At 37.6% G+C, this 24,782-nt stretch overlaps 1 protein-coding gene and 1 non-coding gene across 2 annotated transcripts in view; both read left to right on the forward strand.

Moving 5' to 3' along the window:
* Positions 1-3,026: 3,026 nt before the first annotated feature.
* The window catches only part of LOC129030340 (POTE ankyrin domain family member B-like), a 43,752-nt gene continuing 21,996 nt past the window's right edge, over positions 3,027-24,782 (forward strand). The window contains 10 exon segments of the mRNA XM_063648466.1: positions 3,027-3,897; positions 8,235-8,349; positions 8,510-8,683; positions 11,476-11,582; positions 12,909-13,046; positions 15,492-15,562; positions 21,387-21,457; positions 22,849-22,893; positions 23,932-23,944; positions 23,947-24,088. Of these exon segments, the coding sequence (XP_063504536.1) occupies positions 3,488-3,897; positions 8,235-8,349; positions 8,510-8,683; positions 11,476-11,582; positions 12,909-13,046; positions 15,492-15,562; positions 21,387-21,457; positions 22,849-22,893; positions 23,932-23,944; positions 23,947-24,088 (1,286 nt within the window). The 5' untranslated portion in view covers positions 3,027-3,487.
* LOC129030921 (U6 spliceosomal RNA) lies at positions 14,266-14,371 on the forward strand. The gene has a single exon (XR_008500819.1). It is a non-coding gene; the product is annotated as a U6 spliceosomal RNA (small nuclear RNA).

A 24,782-nucleotide genomic window follows, 5' to 3' on the forward strand; every position in this document is an offset into this window, starting at 1 on the left:
AGCTTCTCCATTGTAAAACTGCACATACATTTTTTCTGATAGGTAAGAGTTTGGGGAGGGGGTTATTGTGAAAGCTATGCAAATATCTCATATTCATATTCCTTATCAAAGTTTTTAATTAGCTCATTTATTTAATCTATCAGTATGGATTTGTAGATTACTAATATAGTCATTGGGCTATAATCTATTAGTAACATTATTTGTTTTGATACCTAATGTGTTGCGTATTTGTGCAGTGAGAGCCCTTCAGGTTGGCTTTTGTACAGTTTTGATGTTTCCATCATCCTTTGAGCATGTCATTGCCTTCTGGCATAATAGACTACAGCAGGCTCATCTTGAATGTTCCCTATCCAAACCCTAGTATAATTTCTATCATTTCCATTGGGTTATCACTGTTTCCAGTTTCTCTCAGCAGACAGATCTAGGTAACATGTGTGTAGGTGGATATATACAAAATCCATGTTACCGTGGCTTTTCTTTCCACATGAGACTCTGCGTGTCCAACAAATGTGTGTTACTCCATAATTTGGTAACTATTTGTTCTTTTAGAGCTCTCAGAAATGCGATTAGTCACTATCACTTGCTCTTTCAGTAAAAGAAGTGAGTGGCCAATTTCACCTTCAATTAACAAATTACTGCATGGTTTCATTTGCCATGCTTGAGCCCATGTATTTTTAAACATTATTTGTACTGCATTCAAAACATCTAGAGGAATGTCAGGGACAATTTTTAGACCATAAATTAATGAATGTGAGGCAGCATATATCTTCTTGTAGAAAAGAAACTGAAAATTTGGAAATAAAAATAACAGCATATATACACATATATATTCTATATATTCTATATATATGTATATATATGTGTATATATAGTCTATATATGTGTGTGTTTGTATGTGTGTGTATATATATATGTATATATGCAGAATTGCAGAGTGGAGTATCAATGTCAACGCCTATAAAGCTCATTGGCTTCTGCAAGGGCTCTCATTTCATGGACCATTTATTGCAGTGTCTCCACTAAGTCAGCAGATTTTAAGAAATTAATATCAGTGCCCCATTTTCTTTTTTATTTTTAAATATAGGTATACATGACCATTAGATAGATGATAGATAGATAGATAGATAGATAAATAGATAGATAGATGGATACATAGATAGAAAAAGATGATCGCTAGGTTTTTAAAAATATTTTTTCCTGATAAATTTAACCCACAATTACAGTATTTCATTTTCAGTGAAAATCCCACCTCACCTGTACAATTGAAACAACTTATTTTATATTTAATATAGAAAGAAAGAATAATTGTTTTGCGGTTCCTCTTTGTTCTCATCCCTGTGTCCACCATGACCAAACCTAATTTCTAGCCTACAGGGTAGCCCATCTCAGTTATAAGATTTAGATTCTCTCATTCCAGTAACTTGTATAACGAAAGTGAGGGCATGATGCTATAAATGGTTAATTGTGCAAGGTAATGCTTGGACATTGCTGCCTTACAGTTTAAAGAGCAGCTTTGCTCATTTGCCATGTGATGAAATTTCCTTCATATGAGAAAAATGGGATTTGATCCACTGTTCCAGGAAAGTATGTGACGGCATGTCTTGGGATTGTCCATTCATTTCTCAAAGGGAAATTTTAAACATTACAGCAAAGGAGAGACGAAAGCACGAGATATTCTTCAAAGTCTTCATATTTAGCTCTATTTAACAAGAATTAGGGAACATTAAGACTTTGGCTGAAAGTATTCAAAAGCATTAAATTATTTTTTAAAAACGTATTTTTATCTTACATTTTATAAAATTACCAGCAATTCACTTTTTAACCGCAAAGGGTAGAAGAGTCTTTAGAATTTGCCTGATGAAGTCATGTTTGTTTGTTTGTTTGTTTGTTTGTTTGTTTTGAGACTGAGTCTCACTCTGTCACCCAGGCTGGAGTGCCCGGCGCCATCTCGGCTCACTGCAAGCTCTGCCTCCCGGGTTCACGCCATTCTCCTGCCTCAGCCTCCCAAGTAGCTGGGACCACAGGCGCCTGCCACGACACCCGGCTAATTTTTTGTATTTTTAGTAGAGACGACATTTCACTATGTTAGCCAGGATGGTCTTGATCTCGTGACCTCGTGATCCTCCCGCTCGGCCTCCCAAAGTGCTGGGATTACAGGCGTGAGCCACCGAGCCTGGCCAGAATCCATTTTTCCTCCCACACCAAAGCACCTGCCCTATGGGTGAAGCAGCCTGGAGCCCGGCTGCATAAGCTTGCACAGCAGGAGGGTCGAGGTGCCACTGCCTGGGTCCAGCTGACAGGCTGCCAGGGAGGCCCGGGTCTGGCTCCCTGGTGCTGGTAGTGTCCTGTTCCCAAGATCTGCACATGGGGGTGCCTTTCTGCATCTCCCCATCAGTGGTAGGTGCTCCTCCAAGCCCCCTCTTGCCGGCCTGGAGACAGTGGCATGCACCTCCACGCTATTGCATGCCAGTGAAGTGGAGCACCCTGGGCCAAAAGCTCCACAGATGTTGGCCCTGGCTTGACACCAGGCAGGGGGCACCGGGGCAGGAGCTGGCCGCCCAGCCCCGATTCTGTGGACCCGAGTGGCCCGTCGCTGATGGCCACGTGCTCTGAGTGCCGACCAAGGAGGAGCAGGTGTAATGAAGGTGGGCGTCTTGTGCTCCGCGATTTTGAGGCCATTTGCATCCAGCTCCGCCGACCGGAGCTCCGAGCTGCAGCGCGACCACCCGCAACAGCACCACCACGAGTGTCTTGGGAGCTTTCTTCAGAGGAGGCTGTCACCATCCTCAAGTTCCAGGCGTTCTAGCCCCAGTCCTGCTTCAAGAGGCTTTTTCCCACTGGAGGCCTCTCCTCAATGGCCCGAAGACTTGGCCAACTCCCATGAAGTTTGCCGGGAACGCAAGGCTGTCACTGACATTTGTGGCGCCAAGACTTGCGCAGGCGGGTTGCACACATCGGCCACTGTCTGTGCCACGTGCAATGACACCGTGCACGCTGCCCTCCACCCGCGCCTGCCCGCCGCACGCGCATAACGGCTTGGCTTGCCTGTAACCGCTAGGCTTGGCTTGGCGTTCCTCGCTTGGCTTGGCGTTAGTGGCTTTGCCTGGTGTTTCTCGCTTGGATTGGCGTTTCTTCCCTCGCATTCTTTTACTGGACTTGACTTTTTCTCTGCTGGGTTTGGCATTCCCTTGGGTGGTCTGGGTGTTTCCTTGCGGGAGGGGGGGCTTGGCCTTTCCTGGGGTGGGAGTGGGGTCGCCCCGGGTGGGCGTGGGCTTGCCCCGGGTGGGCGTGGGCTTTCCCCGGCTGGGTGTGGGTTTTCCCTGGGTGGGGTGGGCTGGGCTCCCCTGCTGGGGTTGGCAGGTTTTGGCTGGGATTGACCTTTCTCTTCAAACAGGTTGGAAACCCAGAGTTTCCTGCTAGTTGGTAAGACCGGTTGGTAGACGCGATCTGCTCGCTACTACCGGCCTCCCCTGGCTGTTAAAAGCAGATGGCGGCTGAGGTTTGTTCAAGGTCGGCTGCCTCCACTGTGAAGAAGCCATTTGGTCTCAGAAGCAAAATGGGCAAGTGTTGCCACCACTGCTTCCCCTGCTGCAGGGGGAGTGGCAAGAGCAACGTGGGCACTTCTAGAGACCACGACGGCTCTGCTGTGAAGACACTCAGGAGCAAGATGGGCAAGTGGTGCCGCCGCTGCTTCCCCTGCTGCGGGGGGAGCGGCAAGAGCAACGTGGGCGCTTGGGGAGACTACGATGACAGCGCCTTCATGGAGCCGAGGTACCACGTCCGTCGAGAAGATCTGGACAAGCTCCACAGAGCTGCCTGGTGGGGTAAAGTCCCCAGAAAGAATCTCATCGTCATGCTCAGGGACACTGACGTGAACAAGAGGGACAAGCAAAAGAGGTAACCGGGCCTGGCTGGGAGGAGGAGGGACGTGGGGGGATGATGGGGACATGCCCTCATGGCGCGGGGAGGGAGGAGCCTGGCTTTCTTGCCTCCGCAGGTGCCACACCACCCTGGATGTGGAAACCTCAGAGAGGTCAGGGCACAGGCCCTTTATGAACAGCAACACAAAAACAAAACTTTAGCTGATTTCCAATCCAATTATAATTTCCCTTATAGAAAACTAATCGACTGTTTTAAAGTGATTAAGTCGAAGCAGCAGATTATTTTTAATGTACACATTTTAAAACAATGTTCTATACATTATAGAATGGCGTATATTGAGAACTAAGTCCTATAATATATCAACTTCTGGGATAGTCTTCAAATAAAATCCAATATGGATTTTATATCAATGTACCCTATGTAAATATGTTCTTTACTGAGGAACCTTAGAAGGAAACTGAAATGGGAATGCAGTTCATGTCCTTGAATAGGAAGATTCATTTTTCTTAAGATGTGAGCTTTTTCTGTGTTTATCACTTTTATGTAAGCCAAATAAACATAGCAAAGTTTTACCGATTGCACATGCTGTATTTTATTATTGTGATAAATTAATTTTTTAACCAAATGGAAAAAGACTTGCTTTTCCAGATATCAAAATGTGCATGTGCTATTTCCACAAATTGTTTACTAATAGCTGAAAAGACATCAATTAATAGAACAGAATAGGAAATCCAGAAATACCCAAATATATGTAAGAATTTAGCACTTGAAAATGGTGATGTTTCATATTGGTAAAACAAGATGAATTATTCATAAATGAAATGCATGCTGTTTGGAGAAAACTAGCCAGATTTTTATGTCACAAAAATAAGTTCCTGGAGTATATATTAAAATTTTTAAATATACAAAGGAAGAAAAGTACCAAAGGAAACACAAATGCCTATTTATATGCGCAGATATATATATATATGTATATATATATTTTTTTTTTGAGACAGAGTCTCACTCTGTTGCCCAGGCGGGAGTGCAGTGGCGGGATCTCGGCTCACTGCAACCTCTGTCGCCTCCTAGGTTCAAGCAATTCTCTGCCTTAGCCTACCAATAGCTGGGATTACAAGTGCCTGCCACCAGGCCCAGCTAATTTTTTTGTACTTTTAGTAGAGATGGGGTTTCACCATCTTGGCTAGACTGGTCTTGAACTCCCGTCTTCGTGATCCACCCACCTCAGCCTCCCAAAGTGCTGGGTTTATGGGCGTGAGCCACTGCACCCGGTCTATATATGCAGATATAATAAAATAAGCTCAATTTAAAATTGGGCAAAGTACTTTTTTGCATATCTACCAGTGACCTATGCACATAGGAAAACAGAGTGTTCCTGGTAAGAGAAGGAATTTAAGTTAGAAGAGGAATGAAATAGTGTTTTCTATTTAAGTTAGAAGAGGAATAATAGGCCGGCTGCCCGTGGCTAATGCCTGTAATCCCAGCACTTTGGGAGGCCAAGGCAGGTGGATCACTAGGTCAGGAGTTTGAGACCAGCCTGGCCAGTGATGAAACCCTTTCTCTACTAAAAATACAAAAAAATTAGCTGGGCATGGTGACACACACCTGTAATCCCAGCTACTCAGTAGGCTGAGATAAGAGAATTACTTGAACCAGGGAGGTGGAGGTTGCAGTGAGCCGAGATCGTGACACTACACTCCAGCCTGGGCATTGGAGTGAGACTCCACCTCAAAAAAAAAAAAAAAAAAAAAAGGAATGAAATACTGTTTTCTATCCACAAAGTTTGTGAGGATGAAGAACAGTGGTACTTATATAGTTGTCTAAAGTTTAAGTTGCTGCAACTTTTTAAATAGACACTTTGGTGGTAAGAACCACATTTTTAAAAATATATATCATCAATTCCATTACACTGAAATATCTTTACGAAATAGATACATCTGTTTTTCTTACTATTGCCTAAAATAGCAGTGTATTGAGAAGAACTCATCTACAGATTTTATGAACAAATTTTAGTGCATCCATAGGATGGAATAACATGTAACCATTGAGGGTGTCAGTAAATACAGAGATATTTTGACATGCAAAGATGTACTTTGGTATATCAAGTGAGAAAAAAATCAGTTTGTTATACATATAGACAAACAGAATCTGCTCGTGTTAGCTGAAAATATGTAGAAAATATAATCAAACTTATTTCTGGGGATTTGTAAGTGAAGTTTTTCCCTTTCTCTTATCTGTGATTTCTGCAATGAACATCTGAAATGTTTTAGTTAAGATTCATTAGTAGTGAAATAATCCTTGGAAAGAGAAGGAATATGCTACTTGCATAGATACAAATAATTTCTCACATTCTATTATTTATTTTTATTTCTGTGGTTGGCTATCTTCTTTGAACTTTTACCCTCTTCATAAGTAGAGGGATTCTGTTTACCTGTTCCTGTAGATTTTATTGTATATACATTTTATTATATAATTATCTTTTCATTATATATAGATTAACATGTGTAAAAAGTATGGATTAATCATTTTAGTTTAGTTATATACTTATGAAAATTTAAAAAGAAAATATAAACGATTATTACTATTGTAAATGTATTGCCCTACTCTACAGAAGTTTTGTTTAAAAATATTGAGCTCCTAAGCTGTATTTTTCCATTCTTTCAATCCATTTAGTCATCAGACATAAGCCAGACACCTATTATGTGGCAGGCATATTCTACTATCTCTCAGGATCCTTCCATCTTTGAAAACTTCATGTTTACCTGCTGGGCTTGAGCAAGCTGAGAGATTTAAAATTGGACTTAATCTCAATTGAAGCTTTTCCTCCCTCATTTCAAACAAAACCATTTCTGAAGGTAGAAAAGTAAAAGATAACATTTAACTGCCCTTTTGGAAATTTATAAGTCTTGGATATAGACTGTTTCAGTTCTTTTAAGAACTAAAATGTGGTACATAAACAGCATGGAATACTATGCAGCCATTAAAAAAAGAATGAGAGCATGTCCTTTGCAGGGACATGGATGGTGTTGAAGGCCATTATCCTTAGCAAACTAACATAAGAACAGAAAACCAAATACCACATGTTCTCACTTATAGGTGGGAGCTAAATGATGAGAACACACAGATACCTAGACGGAAGCAACACACAATGGGGCCTCTCAGAGGGTGGAGGGTGGGAGGAGGGAAAGAAGCAGGAAGTAGAAGGAATGGAGACTGGGCTTAACAACTGGGTGATTAAATAATCTGTACAACCAACCCCTTTGGCAGATGTTTACCTATGTAACAAACCTGCACATCCTGCATGTTTCCCTGAATGTAAAAGTTGAAAAAAGCTCCGCGAATAGTTTCATAAATCCAGTTTCAAAAGAGAAAATTTACAACAGTCTTAACTCCTAATATGAATGATTGCAAATATCTATGTACAGACATTGCATAAATCGAAGCATTGAAAAAAATGAGCTCATGCTATTAATTTGAATTCCAAGTTTTCTTTGGCTTAAAGCTTTTTGGAAACCAAAGTAATAATTAGTTTATTTTAGAAATTTGTTTTTGTTTTCACCTCAGCTCTCTTATTCCATAGTTCTTTTAAGAACTAAAATTTATCTAAATGCTGGTCATCTGACTGGAACCGCCCCAGACTTGTTATATTATAACATATTCTACTTAATGTAAGGCACCAGGCATTGTATGATGCCCCATTATTTTATGTCTCAATAAGAGAATTATTTAAATGCCACCAATTATAGTAAATCATGAATTGTAAGTGATATTTCAGTGGAGACAACATGGAGACAAGGATCATCTTACAATCACTAAAATACAATGTTACCTGTAATCTTTAAAACATACCTGCAAGTGTAGGTATAATTGTATCATCTCACTTAATTGAAATGTTGTCTTTAGTGGTATTAATAAAAATTATAATATCTAACAATTATTGAGCTGTTATTTGTGTTAGGAACTATTCTATATCTTTTGTGTAGAGTCTCATTTAAGCATTACAGTGGTTTCCTGTGAGAAAGCTACTATTTTCATTCCCATTTTATTGATGAGGAAATTGAGACCCAAAAAGGCTAAGCAACAGCTAGGAAGTGACAGAGCTTCAAGTAGGATTCCAGCCCAAGTTGAATGTCATCCAAGGGCTATGCCCTTTCTGTTCAAATAGGCTGCTCTTTCATTAATACAGTGAGCAATGAGAGGTAATAAATGGTGTGCTTTTTTCATGGGAAAATTAAATGTCTTTTTGAAGGCAGAGTAATAGCAGGCTATTCAGTGTTTGCAATTACATGAATCATTGATGTGGCTGTAGCTAGTGCACTACAATTTCCTAAAAAGTCTTCTCACTCTCATAGGACTGCTCTACATCTGGCCTCTGCCAATGGGAATTCAGAAGTAGTAAAACTACTGCTGGACAGACAATGTCAACTTCATGTCCTTGACAACAAACAGAGGACACCCCTGATAAAGGTATGCAGTAGTCAACTATATCAGCGTGAGGTGGGTTTGATTTCAATACATAGCATGAAAATGAGTTTTCTCATTTAAATATAACTAGTTGGTGAAAGCTGTGGAATGTTTATTTTGAATTCCTAGGATTTATAATTTGTTTTTGGTCTAATACTGACAGGCTGTACAATGCCAAGAAGATGAATGTGCGTTAATGTTGCTGGAACATGGCACTGATCCAAATATTCCAGATGAGTATGGAAATACCGCTCTACACTATGCTATCTACAATGAAGATAAATTAATGGCCAAAGCACTGCTCTTATACGGTGCTGATATTGAATCAAAAAACAAGGTATAGATCTAGCAATTTTATTTTCAAAATACTGAAATGCATTCGTTTTAACATTGACCTGTGTAAGGGCCAGTTTTCCGTATTTGGAAGCTCAAGCATAACCTGAATGAAAATATTTTGAAATGACTTAATTATCTAAGACTTTATTTTAAATATTGTTAGTTTCGAAGTAGCATTACAGGGTACAGTTTTTTTTTTAATGCACTTGTGGTAAATACATTTTTTGAAAACACTGAATTTGTAAAAGGTAATACTATTTTTCAATTTTTCCCTCCTAGGTTTTTTCCCCTAATGAATATAAAATGGCAAAATTTGCCCTGAAATAGGGTTTACATGAAAACTCAAGAAAACTTAGACCTGTTTCAGTGAATAGAAATCCTGATGCTTTGGCAAGTTCCTAAAATACAGTAACAGATATAAGGTGATGCACCTCTCAGTGGCAAGGCTTAAGATATTTCTGATTGCTCATGAGGCAGAAATGGAAAGGGAAAAAGAGAGCAACCAGAAATATCAAAGCCAATTTGGAAATTATGTAATAGAGGGAAAAGACCATGAAGAGGTTTTGTGTGTCTGTGTGTGTGTGTGTGTTGTTGTTGTTGTTGTTCATTCATTTGTTTCCTTTGTATGGTGAGCAAGATTCTCTTCAATTTTAGAGAATGACAGTTTTTAGTTTGGGAGAGGGAGTTAGTGAGTTGTAAACTGCCTAGAGATCAATTTTAGGAGACCTCTGAGGAATCAGATTGGCAGTGAATAGGTGGTAATGTAATGGGAAACCCTTGAGCAGAAGGACTAACAAGTAATTATCTGACTTAATATCCTATTCTGGTAGAAATGGCCAATTAGAGTGTCAAATTTGCTTTCAAATCTAGAGTGTCTGGATGGGAAGGTGGGAGATAAGGAGCTTATAAGTAAAAAGATCAAGTTGGATTTTGAGTTCACTAGACCCTGTTCTACTCTTACCAGGGAAAATTATGTGGTGTTTTCAGCAAATGGGTCTCTCTCCTACTCTTTCCTCTTTTTTGCCAAATCTTCAAATGAGAAAGGGAATTGGTCATGTGGGTGAGAAATGAGACTGAAGTAATTGTCTATTGCACTATAGCTTCAGCTAGAATTGTGCATCCCAGTAACCTGAGGAAAATTTTTAAATAATCAACAGGTCTAGGCTTTCCTCTGAAGATTTTGGTAGAGTAAGTCTAATAAAGCCTGAATATGTATGTTTAAAAATATTTCCTTGAAGTCAGGCATGGTGGTGCATGACTGTAGTCCCAGCTGCTAGGGAGGCTGAAGTGGGAGGATTGCTTGAGCTCAGGAGTTCTAGTCTAGCCTGGTCAACATAATGAGACCCTATCTTTAAAACAACAACAACAAATTTCTCAAAATCTGGATACACTCCTGCTTAAGAACCACTGAATACAAAAGTATAATAAGTAAATTTTTATATCTCAGAAACTTATGATATCACTAGAGGAGTTGGAGTTTGATATGTAACTCCTTTAAATCTTTTCTTTCCAATAACGTTAATCTGACTTTTTTTTGAGATGAGGTCTCACTCTGTTTCCCAGGCTGGAGTGCAGTAGTGTGATCACAGCTCACTGCAGCCTTGACCGGCCCAAGCTCAGATGGTCCTCCAACCTCAGTTTTTGTATTTTTTTTTTTTTTTTTTTAAGTAGAGATGAAGTTTTTGCCATGTTTCTCAGGCTGGTCTTGAACTCCTGGGCTCAAGCAATTCACCCACCTCAGCCTCCCAAAATGCTAGGATTACAGGTGTGAACCACCATTCCTGGCCTAGACTGACTTTTATCTCTGTGGTTGAGACATTAAAATGAATATTATTGGCACTATCTATCAGCTTACAAAATAGTACCTTTTCCTTCCTACCATCAGTTATTCACTGCCATTCAGAATGTCTTTAGAAATTTGCAGTGAGTAGTCTTTCAATAAGTAGAGGATGGTCCTCTCAGGACTTTGTGTCTCTTTGTTATCACTCAAGTGCTTAGGTCAGTAAGTCATTGTTAAGAGCAGAGTTTTCTCAATTAGAATTCTAGCAAATTCTAAACCTGTTTTGTCAATCAAAGCTGTATTATGGACTATCCAGTGTGTCTCTTAAGTATGTAGAGCTTTGGCATAATCAGCATGGCAGTTTTAAACACTTAAAACCATGGAGTTATTAAGAATACAGATAGGAATTCTGTTAATTTTGTTTCAGTAGTCCTATGAACTGATTATCTATTTAGTTAACAATCTGGGAAAATTAAATACAAGTAAATTTTAAATAAATAAATGTTGGAAAAAATTTTGAAATGGGAAGTATGAGTCTTAATAGCAATTTTTGTTGCACATTGGAGGTTGAACTTTTGGTAAAACATGTGAAACTAAAGAAATATTTTACATGCAAATTCTTGCTTTATACACAACAATTTGTCTTAGGTTTGAGGATATAGAGACAAAAGATACAGCCCCTGCCCTCAAGAAGCTCTTTGTTTAGATGGGAAAATATTATCATCCAATAATACCATGCCAAATGCTAGGTTAGAAGCAAAGAGTCTTAGAACCAGTAAACATTTAAAGTGAGTTTTTGAGATAGTCAGAGTTAATGTGGTGAGGCAGAGAAGGGGTGTTTCCAAGGGAAGGAGCAGCATGTGGGAAAGCACAGAAGAGTGAGAAGGAAGCGACTAAATTTATTTACTTTCTATGTGTGTAAGTCCATAGGATCTTATATAAAGTTTCCACTTCAGTTGAGGAATATGTACTTTTTTGAATTACATACATTTTTGCTTTATATTGTTTTACAGCATGGCCTCACACCACTGTTACTTGGCGTACATGAACAAAAACAGCATGTGGTGAAATTTTTAATCAAGAAAAAAGCTAATTTAAATGCACTTGATAGATATGGAAGGTATAGTTATTTCTTTTAATCTGTGTGTTGTTCTAGATTGATAGCAGTCACTCAAGTCATAAATATTAAATTAATAAGATTAATGTATACTTACTGGGACATAGTCATCAGTATCAATACAAATCAGTTAGGTAGAAAAACAATTATTTGGACTGGGCAACATAAAAAACAGTTTTAGTAGAATTCATCTTCTCTTATTATATTAACTGATGTTGTTTGTTATGTGATGTTTTTGGTTGCAGGATCTTATGTTAGCTAAAGGGATTTCATATTAATTTTATGAAGTGTGAACTTTACCTTTTAGTTTGTGACTCAGTATTGAACTTCTTAACCCTTTCTAGTAGTTTTTAACCTCTGTGTCTTATATGATTTTCCACTAAATATTCTGTATTATACATAAATAGGAGTTGAAAATCCTTTTGTCTTTTCAATGACTCGGCTTTAAGTTGCTTTCTTTGAAGAATATTAATGTTAGCTTATCCCTACATGACAAATAATTGCTATTCCCACATACTGTGGGTTCAACGGCTTTTTTCCTTTTTATTTCCAGTGTATTTTGATATTTTTATTTTTAATTGGTATGGAGAGAGAGAGTGAAGATAGTTTTAAGTGGATACACTTTTCCTTTAATGAAGGCAAGCCATAGGTGGGTGATAAAGAGAAAAGATCTAGGCTTTGGATTCACACAAAACTGGGTTTAATTCCTAACTTTCTTACTTGCTAGGTGTGTGACCTTGGGAATGTTATTTACCACCAAATATGTTGTCATATGTGAAAACTAGGAGAATATATCCTTCAAAGTTGGCTGTGCATAAGTAAGATATAGATGGCATTTAATTCTGTGCCTAGCACATGCTTACTGGCATCATTAACTGAAACTCCTATGACTACTATTCTTACCATTATTATTAATATTACTACTTTCAGCATGCAGAGAGCTCCTATTTATTTGACACCCTAGCTGATTTTCTATTACAGCATATCAGTCTAGGGAAGCTGTGATGAAATCTTCCTTAAATCTTTGTCCACTTCAGATAAGTGGCCCTAGCATTGTTTCTTGTCCATCAAAGGACTTTAAATTAGTAGCTTCTGCTATGCAATACCCCACTGAGATAAGAGGTTTCCTGTTTGTCCCTTCCTTTTAACCTTGGTGGTATTTTACAAAGATGAACACTTGAGTACCCAAGATATTTATGTCTTTTAGTGCATGTAAATGTTTAATTCTGCATGGACAGGCAAGATGTTAAATTGGTAAAGTATATCAAATTAGCTTTTAAAGTAACTTTATTACAGTTCCTAAGGGAGAAACTATCTCTATCATTTTAGAACTGCCCTCATACTTGCTGCATGTGGTGGATCAGCAAGTATAGTCAGCCTTCTACTTGAGCAAAATATTGATGTATCTTCTCAAGATCTATCTGGACAGATGGCCAGACAGTATGCTGTTTCTAGTCATCATAATGTGTAAGTGTTTACATTAAAAGGCTAGCTAATGCTAAATTCAGGTTTAAAATAATTATAGCGATTGCATTTTATGTATCAGGTGAGATGTCATAGTTTGGTTCAGGTAGTTTTAGAGTAGCAGTGAGTTAGTCCCCTGCATTAGCCAGAAATCAGACAAAAGCAAGACAAGTTAGAAGTACCAATGGGTGCAGGATTCTTTATCTCAGGACTTTTAAGACCTTTATCCTTAGAGATCCCAACATTGTTCATTTCATCCAAGTATAACACCTATGCATGGGATAAAAAATAGTGTCACATCTTTGATTTTTCTGATTAGTTATTTGGGTCTTGAAATGTCGTTTAGCAGAAAGTCTTGTACTGTCTTCTGGGGACCATCTCCTACATACTCCTTGAATTTTTCAAGAACTGAAGGGGTTCACTAAATCCAAAGAAGACAATCCCTTTTATCAAGTCAGAAGGAGAAAAAAGGACATTCCAATCATTCTGTTGTTTCCGTTGCTTCTGTTGCTGCATTGTTGCCACTCAAACTGGGCCTGCTGCCTGGTAATTGTTGGTTGACCTTTGACACCAAGATGCCCTTACTGATTCAGATCCCTCAAGTCTTCATGATGATTCATACAGTGACATTGAAATTACAACGGTTTTTAGTTCCCATACCTATGCTTTTATGCCATTGTTCCCAAAGCACCAGCACCCAGCTCTGGCCACTGGGCATCCTGACTTTATCTGCACACAAAGTGAGCAAACTGACCCTTCTCCCCATATTCAGAACCTAATGTGGAACCCTCATCTTAGCCAAGAATTAGCTGAGACCTTCATGGTAAGAGATCCTTTGAGGCCATTGTTGGTCTTTTCTCTAGCCGATATTAATTGGGCTTGTTCTAAAGGATCAGAGAAAGAGATCAGTGTTTGTTTCTTTTTCTTTGCTACCAGATCTGTACTGTGAGGCAACTTTATGTCCTATATAGAACCTTAGGCAGTAGAAAGTCCCATAGGAACCTTCCTGCAGCAGTGGCTCCCAGTTGTCCTTGGCCCCTTGAGTGATCTGATTTACATGATAATGAAAATCATCCAAGCTACTTCCATCTCTAGCTCAAGATTTTAAAATATTTTCAAACTCTAACTCACAGGAAGCCATTGAAGAGAATTCTCAGAATCTCAAGTAGGTTAGTTGGACTTAACAGAGCCAAGCCTTGTCCATGTGTAAAAGGAGGGCTTTGTGCTTGCTTCAGTGGCACATATCCTAAAATTGGTACAATACAGAGAAAATTAGCATGGCTTCTGCATAAGGAGGAGCACCAATTTTTGAAGCATTCCATATTTTGTGCAGTCACTGGAAGGTCATTTGACTATCTGCTGACTAGCTCTAAGGAAACAGTGTAAATCAAAGCAAAATGGGTGCCACCAAAATATTGAAATTGTGATTTATGCTGCAAAAATAGTCATGTAAGATGGTCTATGAGGTGACTTAGGGCTGAATAACATGTTCGGTGCAAGATATATTGTTAGTATGTTTGTCAAAAATTAGAGAATGTCAACTTGCAACTTCTTCATGGAAACTAAAAAAAATAAAAGTAGAGTTTTGGTCTCCCATGTCAGCTGGAATTGAACATCAATATAAAGCATTATCCTAACAAACATCTGCTGGCTGAGAGTTTGAGTCTGTAGAGAAAGATCATTGGTCCAAGCCAGGTCTTAACATCCATCGGTTTTTCTGCCCTTGGTGTGATTGTTCAACTCCATAGTAGTGGACAATCATATTATCTACTTTAATGAGATATTTATGAATAAATTTAGTTACAAACTATGACATAGTTGAGATGCCCTGAATTATAAGCCATAAGGAGTAGGACAACTAAGAAGAAAAATTAGTACTTAATAACATTTTCTGAAAACTACAACATTTGCATATTAGAACCTACGAACAAAATACACATTGGGTTTTATTTAGGACTCCAAGATAATTTTAGTCATAAAGTTTAGGAACAGACTATTCCATTGTTTTACTATTTCTCTGAGCATTTAAAAAATGTTATCTTGTTAAATCTTTATAACAACCTAGTGAAATAAGGCAGCAAAGTCCTCACTTTGTTGAAGAAGATGTTAAGCCTAAGAGAAGCAAGTTGTCCAAGAACAAAAAGCTGTTCATTATGGAGCTACAACTTATGCAGAGTTGGGACGCTTTCTGTTATGTCATGCTAATGCAAGTTAATTTACTGGGTCACAGTGCCCTCAATTTATGAGCATTTCACCTTACATTTTTTTCTTCTTTAACTAGAAGCTGAAAGAGAAGTTTGTAGAATGTACCCGTAAGTTGATGGGATAATACTGTTAAGTTCTGATACTATGATATTGTTTGAAATACTCTAAGAATTTTACATTTGGTAAATATTTTTTATATCAGTATTAAAATAGTAATTTGATTTATTATATTTTTATACATAGAATTTGCCAATTACTTTCTGACTACAAAGAAAAACAGATGCTAGAAATCTCTTCTGAAAACAGCAATCCAGGTAAGACTTGTGACAGTGAATTACTTTAGGTCAGTTGTCCCCAACCTTTTTGGCACCAGGGACTGGTTTTGTGGAAGACAATCTTTCCATGGGCTGGGGGAAGGTGGGGATGGTTTCAGGATTATTCAATTATGTTTCATTTATTGTGCTACTGTATTTATATTATTATTACATTGTAATATATAATGAAATAATTATACAACTTACCATAAAGTAGAATCCGTGGAAGCACTGAGCTTATTTTTCTGCAACTAGACGGTCTCATCTTGGGGCCAAGTGAAACAGTGACAGATCATCAGGCATTAGATTCTCATACGAAGCACACAACCTAGATCCCTGGATGGGCAGTTCACAACAGGGTTCATGCTCCAATGAGTATCTAATGTTATCACTGATCTGACTGGAGGCAGAGTTCACGTGGTAATAGGAGCCATGGGTTTGGCTGTAAGTACAGGTGAACCTTCCCTGGCTTGCCTGCTGCTCACCTCCTCCTATGTGGTGTGGTTTATAATAGTCCATGGACTGGTACCAGTCTGTGGCATGGGAGTTGTGGACCCCTGCTCTGGGAGGTCCTACCATAGATGAAAATGTAAAAGTAAGGAATTTTTGATCACAAAAGAACACTGAAGCACAAGTCATGTTACATATGCTTGTCCCAACAAGGTCTCACTATTACTGACTTCATTCCTCCTCATTTGAAGTTAGAAAGACATACAGTTACTTTGTTGGAACAAGATGTGTTCTTCCACCTGCTGGTTAATTGTCATGATAACAGTACTTTTGTTAGAACAAGATGCTTGGCTACCATTTGCCAAAAGATTGTCATAATAAATATACAAATTGCCCAACTCTAGGCTCAGCAGATTATAATAAAAGAAGAAAAATGTTTCACACTAACAAAAATGCTAGTATGCTGCCTGGTCGTGGACACCTAATACATTGTATAATCCAAACTGCATGAGGACAACTTTAATTTAGCCATCTATTTATCAAAGAGCTTCTGTAAGTTAGGTTTTATAAGTTGCAGGAGAAAAAGATGGAATAAATGTGGTTTTCATCTTTAAGGTGCTCATAAAAGAGCTGTCTCTATAACAGAGACATAAAAGAGCTGTGCTTTTTCAACAGAATTTACAAAGAAAACATTTCTATTTATGTTTTCACTTGTCCACTTAACAAATAACTAACAAATGTCTTTTAGATACTAAGCATTTTTCTAATGCTGCAGAACACAAACAATTAAAAATAAAGACAGGAGCTTGTTATTATCATTATCATTTTTATTATTTTGCTACTTTATTCAGTGCTTACTGTGTGCTAGATGCCCACTGGAAGCTTATAATTATAATTTATTATATATTGATTATGCACCAGACATGTGATAAGGAATGAAAGTTTTGAAAAAAAGTAGGTATGATTTAAGGTAAGCATGCAGGGTGAGAAGAATTTTTCTAGGTAAAGAAGCAGAAGAATAAAGTTTGGCAGAAGGAACATGCAACGAGGTTGTGTGTTTGCCAGAAGGAACATCTAATGAAATTGCCTGTTTGGCAGGAAGAGCAACAACTGCAAAAGACAAGATGCTTGAGTGAACTTCTGAGCAGTTCACTTTTGCTAGTACCAAAAGTGTGAGACACGAGAGGTTGGGAATGAGGTGAATACTTAGCTAAGGCAAGTTTATGACGGACTTTTTAATACTATAGAAATGAGTAGGTCTTATCCTGTGGGCCATGGGAAATTAACCAGGTAGAATGCTTTGGACTGCAAATACTAGATGAACAGTGGCTAAAAGAGTAGGAACCAGAGTTGTTTTGTTTGTTCAGTGATACCCTAAGGATCCCACTTGTCCCTCTTTCAGCTGTGCCATTGGCAGTGTTTTATTCATGTCTCCTTTCATGGTTGGCTAATCCGCAGCAGCTCCAAACATCTTGTTCTCACAACACATCTCAAGGGCTGCTTTTCTTCACATGTGTCTTTTAAACAGGGAGAAAACTTAGAAGCATGCAAGGGGCTTCCCGTAACATTTCATTCACTGGGTCACACCGCACGCTCATTCCCAAAGCAGGCACTGGGAAGGCAAATATATGACTAGCTTAGAATAAACATTTATCTTTCTGAGGCTGAGGAGGGAGATTGGGGTAATAAATATCCCAATAGACTTGTGTTTCTTCTGCAAGAAAGAATAAGGAATGGCTATTGGTAGGGAGCCAACAATGTGTGCCGCAGGGGCTCATTGCAGAAATTTGAGCAGGGGAGTCACAAGATTAAACTTGAGAATTAAGGCATATTCTGGTTATGGTGTAAAATGGGTTAACAAGTTTTTTCTGTAAAGGAGAAGGTGGGAAATATTTTAGACTATGTGGTCTCTGTCATAGCTACTTAACCCTGCTGTCGTCTGCTGTTGTAGTGTGAAAGCCACCATAATGATATGTAAGCAAACAGGCATGACTGAGCTCCTATAAAACTTGATTTACAAAGGCATAAGGCAGATTGGATTTGGCCTGTGGCCTGTAGTTTGCTGGGATTGATGGAAGGTAACCATGTAGAGAAACCAGGAGACAAAGGAAGCTTTTGCAGTGGTCAGCTACAGTTTCCATGTCACACATCCTTGCACTAGTATCAATGTATTATAAGGTTTTCACCCATCCATGGTGAAATAAATAAAGTTAGGAATCTCAGTTACTCATTTTAATATATTGGCCATTTTTTTTTTGGTGTTAGGCTTTTTTCATTTGTTTTGCTTAATTTTCTTTCATTTAAGAAATAACATTAATAGTTGGCACTTTTTTAAAAATAAAAGCCATTTCATAAATGTTTATGTTCCCAGTGGCAGTGGAAATATAAAGCAGAGGCGGAAGAGAGGTGTAGTCAGTATGATTTAGCAATAATTGATTGAGAAAGGCTTGGGGGACAGAGAGAAATGTCAGATAATTTACAGGTTTCCACGTTGTACACTAGTATTTAACCTGGACATGAGGAAGGACTAGGAATTTTTGTGGTGAATACAGAAGGGCAAAGAGCAGCAGGTCAATGGGAATGACTAATTTTTTTCTATGCACGTTTAATGGAATATTTATGTAGGATATTTTGAGTAGGTAACTGGATAACCAGCATTTATAACTTGCATCCTACTAGTTTGACTCCATAATAAGACTTGTCAAAGATCCAAGAATCTGAAAGTTGATGATAAATGTCCATGTGTATCACCATCAATGATAGAAAGTCAGCATCCACAGAACACAGAATTGGGACAGATTAACCTAATAGATAAAGATTAATATCAGAGGTGTGTTCCTCTTAGGGAATGATAGTCTGCATGACCTCTGTGAGTCACAGCTGCCAGAAAAGAAAGAGAACAAGGAGCATATTAAAGAGGCACAGCAAATTCAGTCCTAGAGTTCCCTGCTTGACATCATGTCATAATTCTGACTTCTAAAATATCATTTTCTGCAAAATGTGCTTTGTTTTTCCCCCTCTTGCAGCCTGAAACCAAACAGAATCCCTTTAGCAGGGCATTTCTGTGTTCTTCATTTAAACAAAGCAACATATAAATAACAAAAAGAAGTAAGAGAAAGAGTGTTTTTTTGTATAGGCTAGTATTTAACATAAACTTGAGAGTGAGTACCAGGATTATACTTAGAATTTATGAACTTGGTAGGAAGACTAGATAGAAATCTAAAGATTGCTGACTCAAACACAATGTGGCTTCTTTGCTTTATTGTCACAGCTCTGAATTCACAACTATTAGTTATATTCATATGCGCTATAACTTTACAAAGCACCTTCCCAAACCAAATATTAAGTGATGTATTATAATGTCTATGACTTATTATAGAATTGACTTTCCAAGTATTCATGAGAATTATTATGAATTTGCTACATAGTATCATCTCAGCTGTGTCCACATGAGCTATCTGTCACCTTGTCTTAATGAATCATGGCTCACTAGGAATATTGGTTTTTGGCATTAAAATGATCTACATCTAAATGCAGATAGAACCAGGGACCACGCTTGAACATTAATGTCCAAGCTTCTTAATATTACACATAAGGATTTCATAACCTGACTTCTGCCCCACTCTTCATCTTTAGCCCTTTTGTCCCTGTGCGCCCTTTCTCTGGTGTTACTGAGCTGCTGGTAATGCCCTACTCACTTATCCTTCTATTGTAGGCAAATACTTTCACTCTTTCAGGCCTTGCTCATGCTCTTGCCACTGCGTGGCATGCTGTCACCCTTTCCTGCCCTCTACCCCTTTTAATCTGGCTAGCCACAATACTTAAGTCTCTGCTTGGGCAGGTGTTCTAGAAAAGCCATCCCTGACATGCTTTATTTTCACTCTTTTTAAACCCTAACACCTAGCATGTATGTAGCAGGACTCAATAAGAAATTTCTGAGTAAAATAAAGACTGTTTTTACAAAGATGATGTTCAAGACTGTCCTCTGCAGTCTTGGAGCAGAGGGGACAGACATGTGCAGCAATAAAGTACAGTTCAGGTGGTAAAGGTGCAGTAGAAAAATCAGTGAAGTACTAAGGCAGCCTCAAGGAATTGGGTACCTGTTTATCTGGGGAAAGACATGCAGAATCAAGGAAGACTTCACATAGCTTTGTTTTAAAAGATGAAAATAAGGCTGAGTGTGGTGGCTCCCACCTGTATTCCCAGGATTTTGGCAGGCTGGGGCGGGCGGATCACAAGGTGAAAAGATCAGGACCATCTTGTCCAATGCTGAAACCCCATCTCTACTAAAAATACAAAAATTAGCTGGGCATGATGGTGTGTGCCTGTAATCCCAGCTTCTCAGGAGACTGAGACAGGAGAATCACTTAAACCAGGGAGTTGGAGGTTGCAGTCAGCTGAGTTTGTACCACTGCACTCCAGGCTGATGACAGAGCAAGACCCCAGCTCAAAAAGAAAAGAAAAATGAAAATAAATTTGTCAGAATAGTGGAGGGAAACATTTTAGATATTAGGAAGGCATTGTACACTAATGTGTCAGTAATAATTTTGGAAACCATTTATAAGGTACTATTGTTGCAGAAAACAGGAGGCAGGAGAGACCCAGTGGGTGAAACAGGAGGATTTTATTTAGATGTGCACCAGCTCAGCGGATTTGCATCCAAAGCCTGAGCCTTGAACAAAGACAGGGCTTGACTTACATGGGGAAGCTTACAAAAGCAGAACAAAGGCAGTTAATCATATAGTGACAGTTTTGCAATCTCAGCATAGCTTGTTACCTTGCAGCTACATTGAAGGAAAACAGGAACTTGCAAAATATATGCATTTGTAAAAATAGCTACGAGTAAATGCTGAGGGAAAGGGGAGATAGTAAAGGAATTTGTTTTCTTAACCTTGCTCTGGGATGTCTGGAGCCCATATCTGTGGGCTCTGGCTTCTCAGAGAGGGTCACCACGACCTTTCCTGGGCCCTGCCTGTTGTTATCCTTAAAGTCAGAGTTGCTAAGTGCAGGAAAACTTGTTTCTGTTTAAAACTGAATTTCCTTTTCTTTACATTTACTGCTTCACTATTAGGAAGTGGAGAACAACATACTGTGTTACCTTATAAGTTTCTACTGTATTTTAAAGTTGTGTTTCTCGTGATTTTGTTCGTTTATGTTGGGTGGATGAATGTGTGAGTGAATCACATCAGGTGTCTCCCCAAGTGATTTGTTGAAGTTTTGGAGAATTATTTCCTAAGTAACAATTTCATGAAAGACTAAACACTCAATTTATGAAATAAAATAAAATGTTGTCTTAAATCTATTTTTATAAAGGCACTAGTTTTTAACAGTTCTAAGTGGTTCATTTTAACTTAATATATGGATTTCTCAACAGAACAAGACTTAAAACTGACATCAGAGGAAGAGTCACAAAGGCTTAAAGGCAGTGAAAATAGCCAGCCAGAGGCATGGAAAATTTTAAATTTAAATTTTTGATTTAATGTTTTCTTTGATTTAATAATATTAGTCCAAATGAAATTACCTTTCAGACTAGGTTTTGAGAATCAATAGATTCTTTTTTTTCAGAATTTTTTAATAGATTCTTAAAATTTATTTTAATAAATTCAGCAATCTCATTAACAGAAGAATCAATGAATTCTAATTTACATTCGATATTTAACTTAAAAACATAACTACTATAAAATGTAAAATACTCTTATTTTATGTTATTTTATTTAAAATATTCTTATCTGTCTTTTTGATTAGCTTATAACTAATCTTTCCTTTTGGAATAGAGGAAAAACAAATTCCAGAACTTTGTTTGTTCTTTTATTTTTACAACACCCTAACATGATAAGGAAAGTAACATCAATTATTGGATTATATTATTAAGCAATAGAATTATGAACAATGTAACACTGACAGTCCCTGAGCTAGATTCATGGTTAAAGGGTAATCATGGCTAGTGGTTGAAAATCTACAGTTTTATATTGTCAGTCACTGATACCAAGGCTAAAGATATATTCTGCCTTGTGGTCTCTCAGTAACCTCAGCGTTTCTGTTCAGGGAGGGAACCAGGTCATAAAAGCAACCCAACTCCCTCTTAAAAGAATCATATCTTGCAGAACGGGATCTTTGGTGTTAGTGCACAAACACAATAACATTCTAACTTATTTTGGTTGCAGAAAATCAGTACATATTATTAAAAATTTTTATCCACTGTAATTAGTACACATTAGAATATATTAGAATTGGACTTAAGCAGATAATCTAGATACATAACACTATCATATTACAGCATTAATTTCAATTAAAATTTAAGAATTTGCATTTCTTTCTATTTGGTGTGGATTTTGGCTCCTAATAACTTAAAGTGTCCAGTTAATAATCTTTTAAAAAAGCACTTCAGTGCACTGTAGGGGCTCACTACTTAGGGTTTCATGAGGTAAACTCTTTTCAAGTGAGGAAGCCTGTGGAATGCTACAAATCATCTGCTAATTCATTTTTGGTAGATTTAACACATAACAAATTAACTTCAGTCTAAACAAATGGTGAAAAAGTTAAGTTTGCTGGTTCAGGTTTTTCTTCTCCCTTTGGCTAAGGTTAATTATTTTTCACATGTTAGTCAGAAGCCAGTGATGTGGCAGTAGCTAAATGTAGATTAAAAAGTTAATTCTTAATTTTAATTATTTACTTAATTATTTTAACAGTTAAATTTTAATTTTAATTATTTTCTAATTTTTCATTGTCCATATTTGATTACTTAAGAATATAATTATTTTAAAAACATGCGTTCCAAAAGAGGAGACTTCCTGGAAATACAACAAGCAAATTAACCTTCTATTTTTCATCTGCAGAAAATGTCTCAAGAACCAGAAATAAATAAGGATTGTGATAGAGAAGTATACCTTTATATTCAAATGATTCTGTTGAATTAGATTTTTACGTTATGTTGTTTAACAAAGCGTAGTAAGTTTAGGCATACATGATCCTATCATGTAAGTTGCATACATCATCAGCGAAAAATTTAATACTTAACTCGGAAAGAATTCCATACATTGAGTTTTAAAGAGATACAAACTGGAGATATTCTTTCATTATTATGGAATAATCCTGAATGGTGCCGTAAAATGCTAGGTAATGCCACTTTAGGAGCTTTGGATCAATAATTTTATCTTTCTTGGTTTTAGTCTGATTATCAATAGATAATGTGGCTAAAGAAGATAACTTCTTATTCTGTTTATCTTCAAGCTAGAAAATTGTATAGCTATTGAATGTGAAACTTGGGGAGCATCTCATTTTCTGGAATTCCATGCTTGCACCTCAGTAGTTTCACTCTGCTCCTTGTGTTGTGGCAAACTTTGGTTCCCAGGTTTCAGTGAGCATCATCATGTTTTTGATATCCCAGGAACCAAATGAAAAAAGAACGATCAAAGGCAGTGGGGGAGAAGAATATCTTAGTGCAGAAAGGGAAAATCTTCCTTTCTATTCCTGAGGCCCCATCATGTCTCATCCTCTAAATCTGACTGTTTAATGTAAAATCTCGGTGGTAAAGACAGAAGAAGACTCATTTTGCATCTTTGTCTTTTTATTTGTGTGTTCCCATGAGTCAAATGGTGTAAGTACACATAAGATGCTGAAGAGTGGTTGGGAATAAAAGCACAAAATGAAGGAGGGAACTTTTTGAATTTTGGAAAATTCTGTTTTATTTACTCAAACAGAAATCAAGCAAACTTTACAAAAATTTCAATGATATACTAATGACAGGATAATTACATCTTAAAATTATATAGTAGTTCTGTATATATGATCAAATTTAAGTGTGAAATATTTCAATGACTAAAATAATGACAAACTGAGTCAATTGATAAAATCAATTAAAAAGGTTCTTTTTATTCAATAAAGTGATAACCATCCTTAATATCAAACTTCCACTCAAGGTTGAAGAAGAAATGGAAGTAATCATGTGGGATTCCCAGAAAACCTGACTAATGGTGCCACTGCTGGCAATGGTGATGATGGATTAATTCCACAAAGGAAGAACAGAACACCTGAAAATCAGCAATTTCCTGACCCTGAGAATGTAGACTATCACAGGTAAGCCTATGGCAACATTTAACAGGAGATGACTATGTGCTGTCAAACTAATCCTAATTTGGGCTAATATTCATGAGGAACAAATTTTATACTTTTGCTAGGATATTCAGCCTTGCCTGGCAATCAGAAAAATGAAAATCAGCAAACAATGAGTTACCATTTTTCCAGTCATTAATTTATTTGAAAAATAACCAGTATTGGCAAATGTGAGGGAAAAGGCATTTTCTTTTCTTTTTAGTGAACTTTTATTTTAGCTTCAGGGGTACATGTGCAGGTTTGTTATATAGGTAAACTGTATCATGGAAGTTTGGGCTACAGATTATTTCATCAGTCACATAATAAGCAAAATACTCAAAAGGTAGTTTTTTGGTCGTCTCCCTCCTGCCACGCTCCACCCTTAAGTAGACCTTGGGTCTGTTATTCTCCTTTTTGTGTCCATGAGTTCTCATTGTTTAGTTCCCGCTAATAAGTAAGAATATGTGGCATTTGATTTTCTGTTCCTGCATTAGTTTGCTTAGCATAATGGCCTCCAGCTCCTTCTGTGTTGCTGCAAAGAAATGGTCTCATTGAAAAAGACATTTCATACACTGTTGGTAAATACATTTTGAACATTAATTTAGTAGCATATTCACACACATATATATAACATAGTAAGGATATATAATATATGTATGTTAAGGATATTTGTATAGAT

This window comes from Pongo pygmaeus, chromosome 12 (genome assembly GCF_028885625.2).
Source record: "Pongo pygmaeus isolate AG05252 chromosome 12, NHGRI_mPonPyg2-v2.0_pri, whole genome shotgun sequence".
Taxonomy (NCBI): Eukaryota; Metazoa; Chordata; class Mammalia; order Primates; family Hominidae; genus Pongo; species Pongo pygmaeus.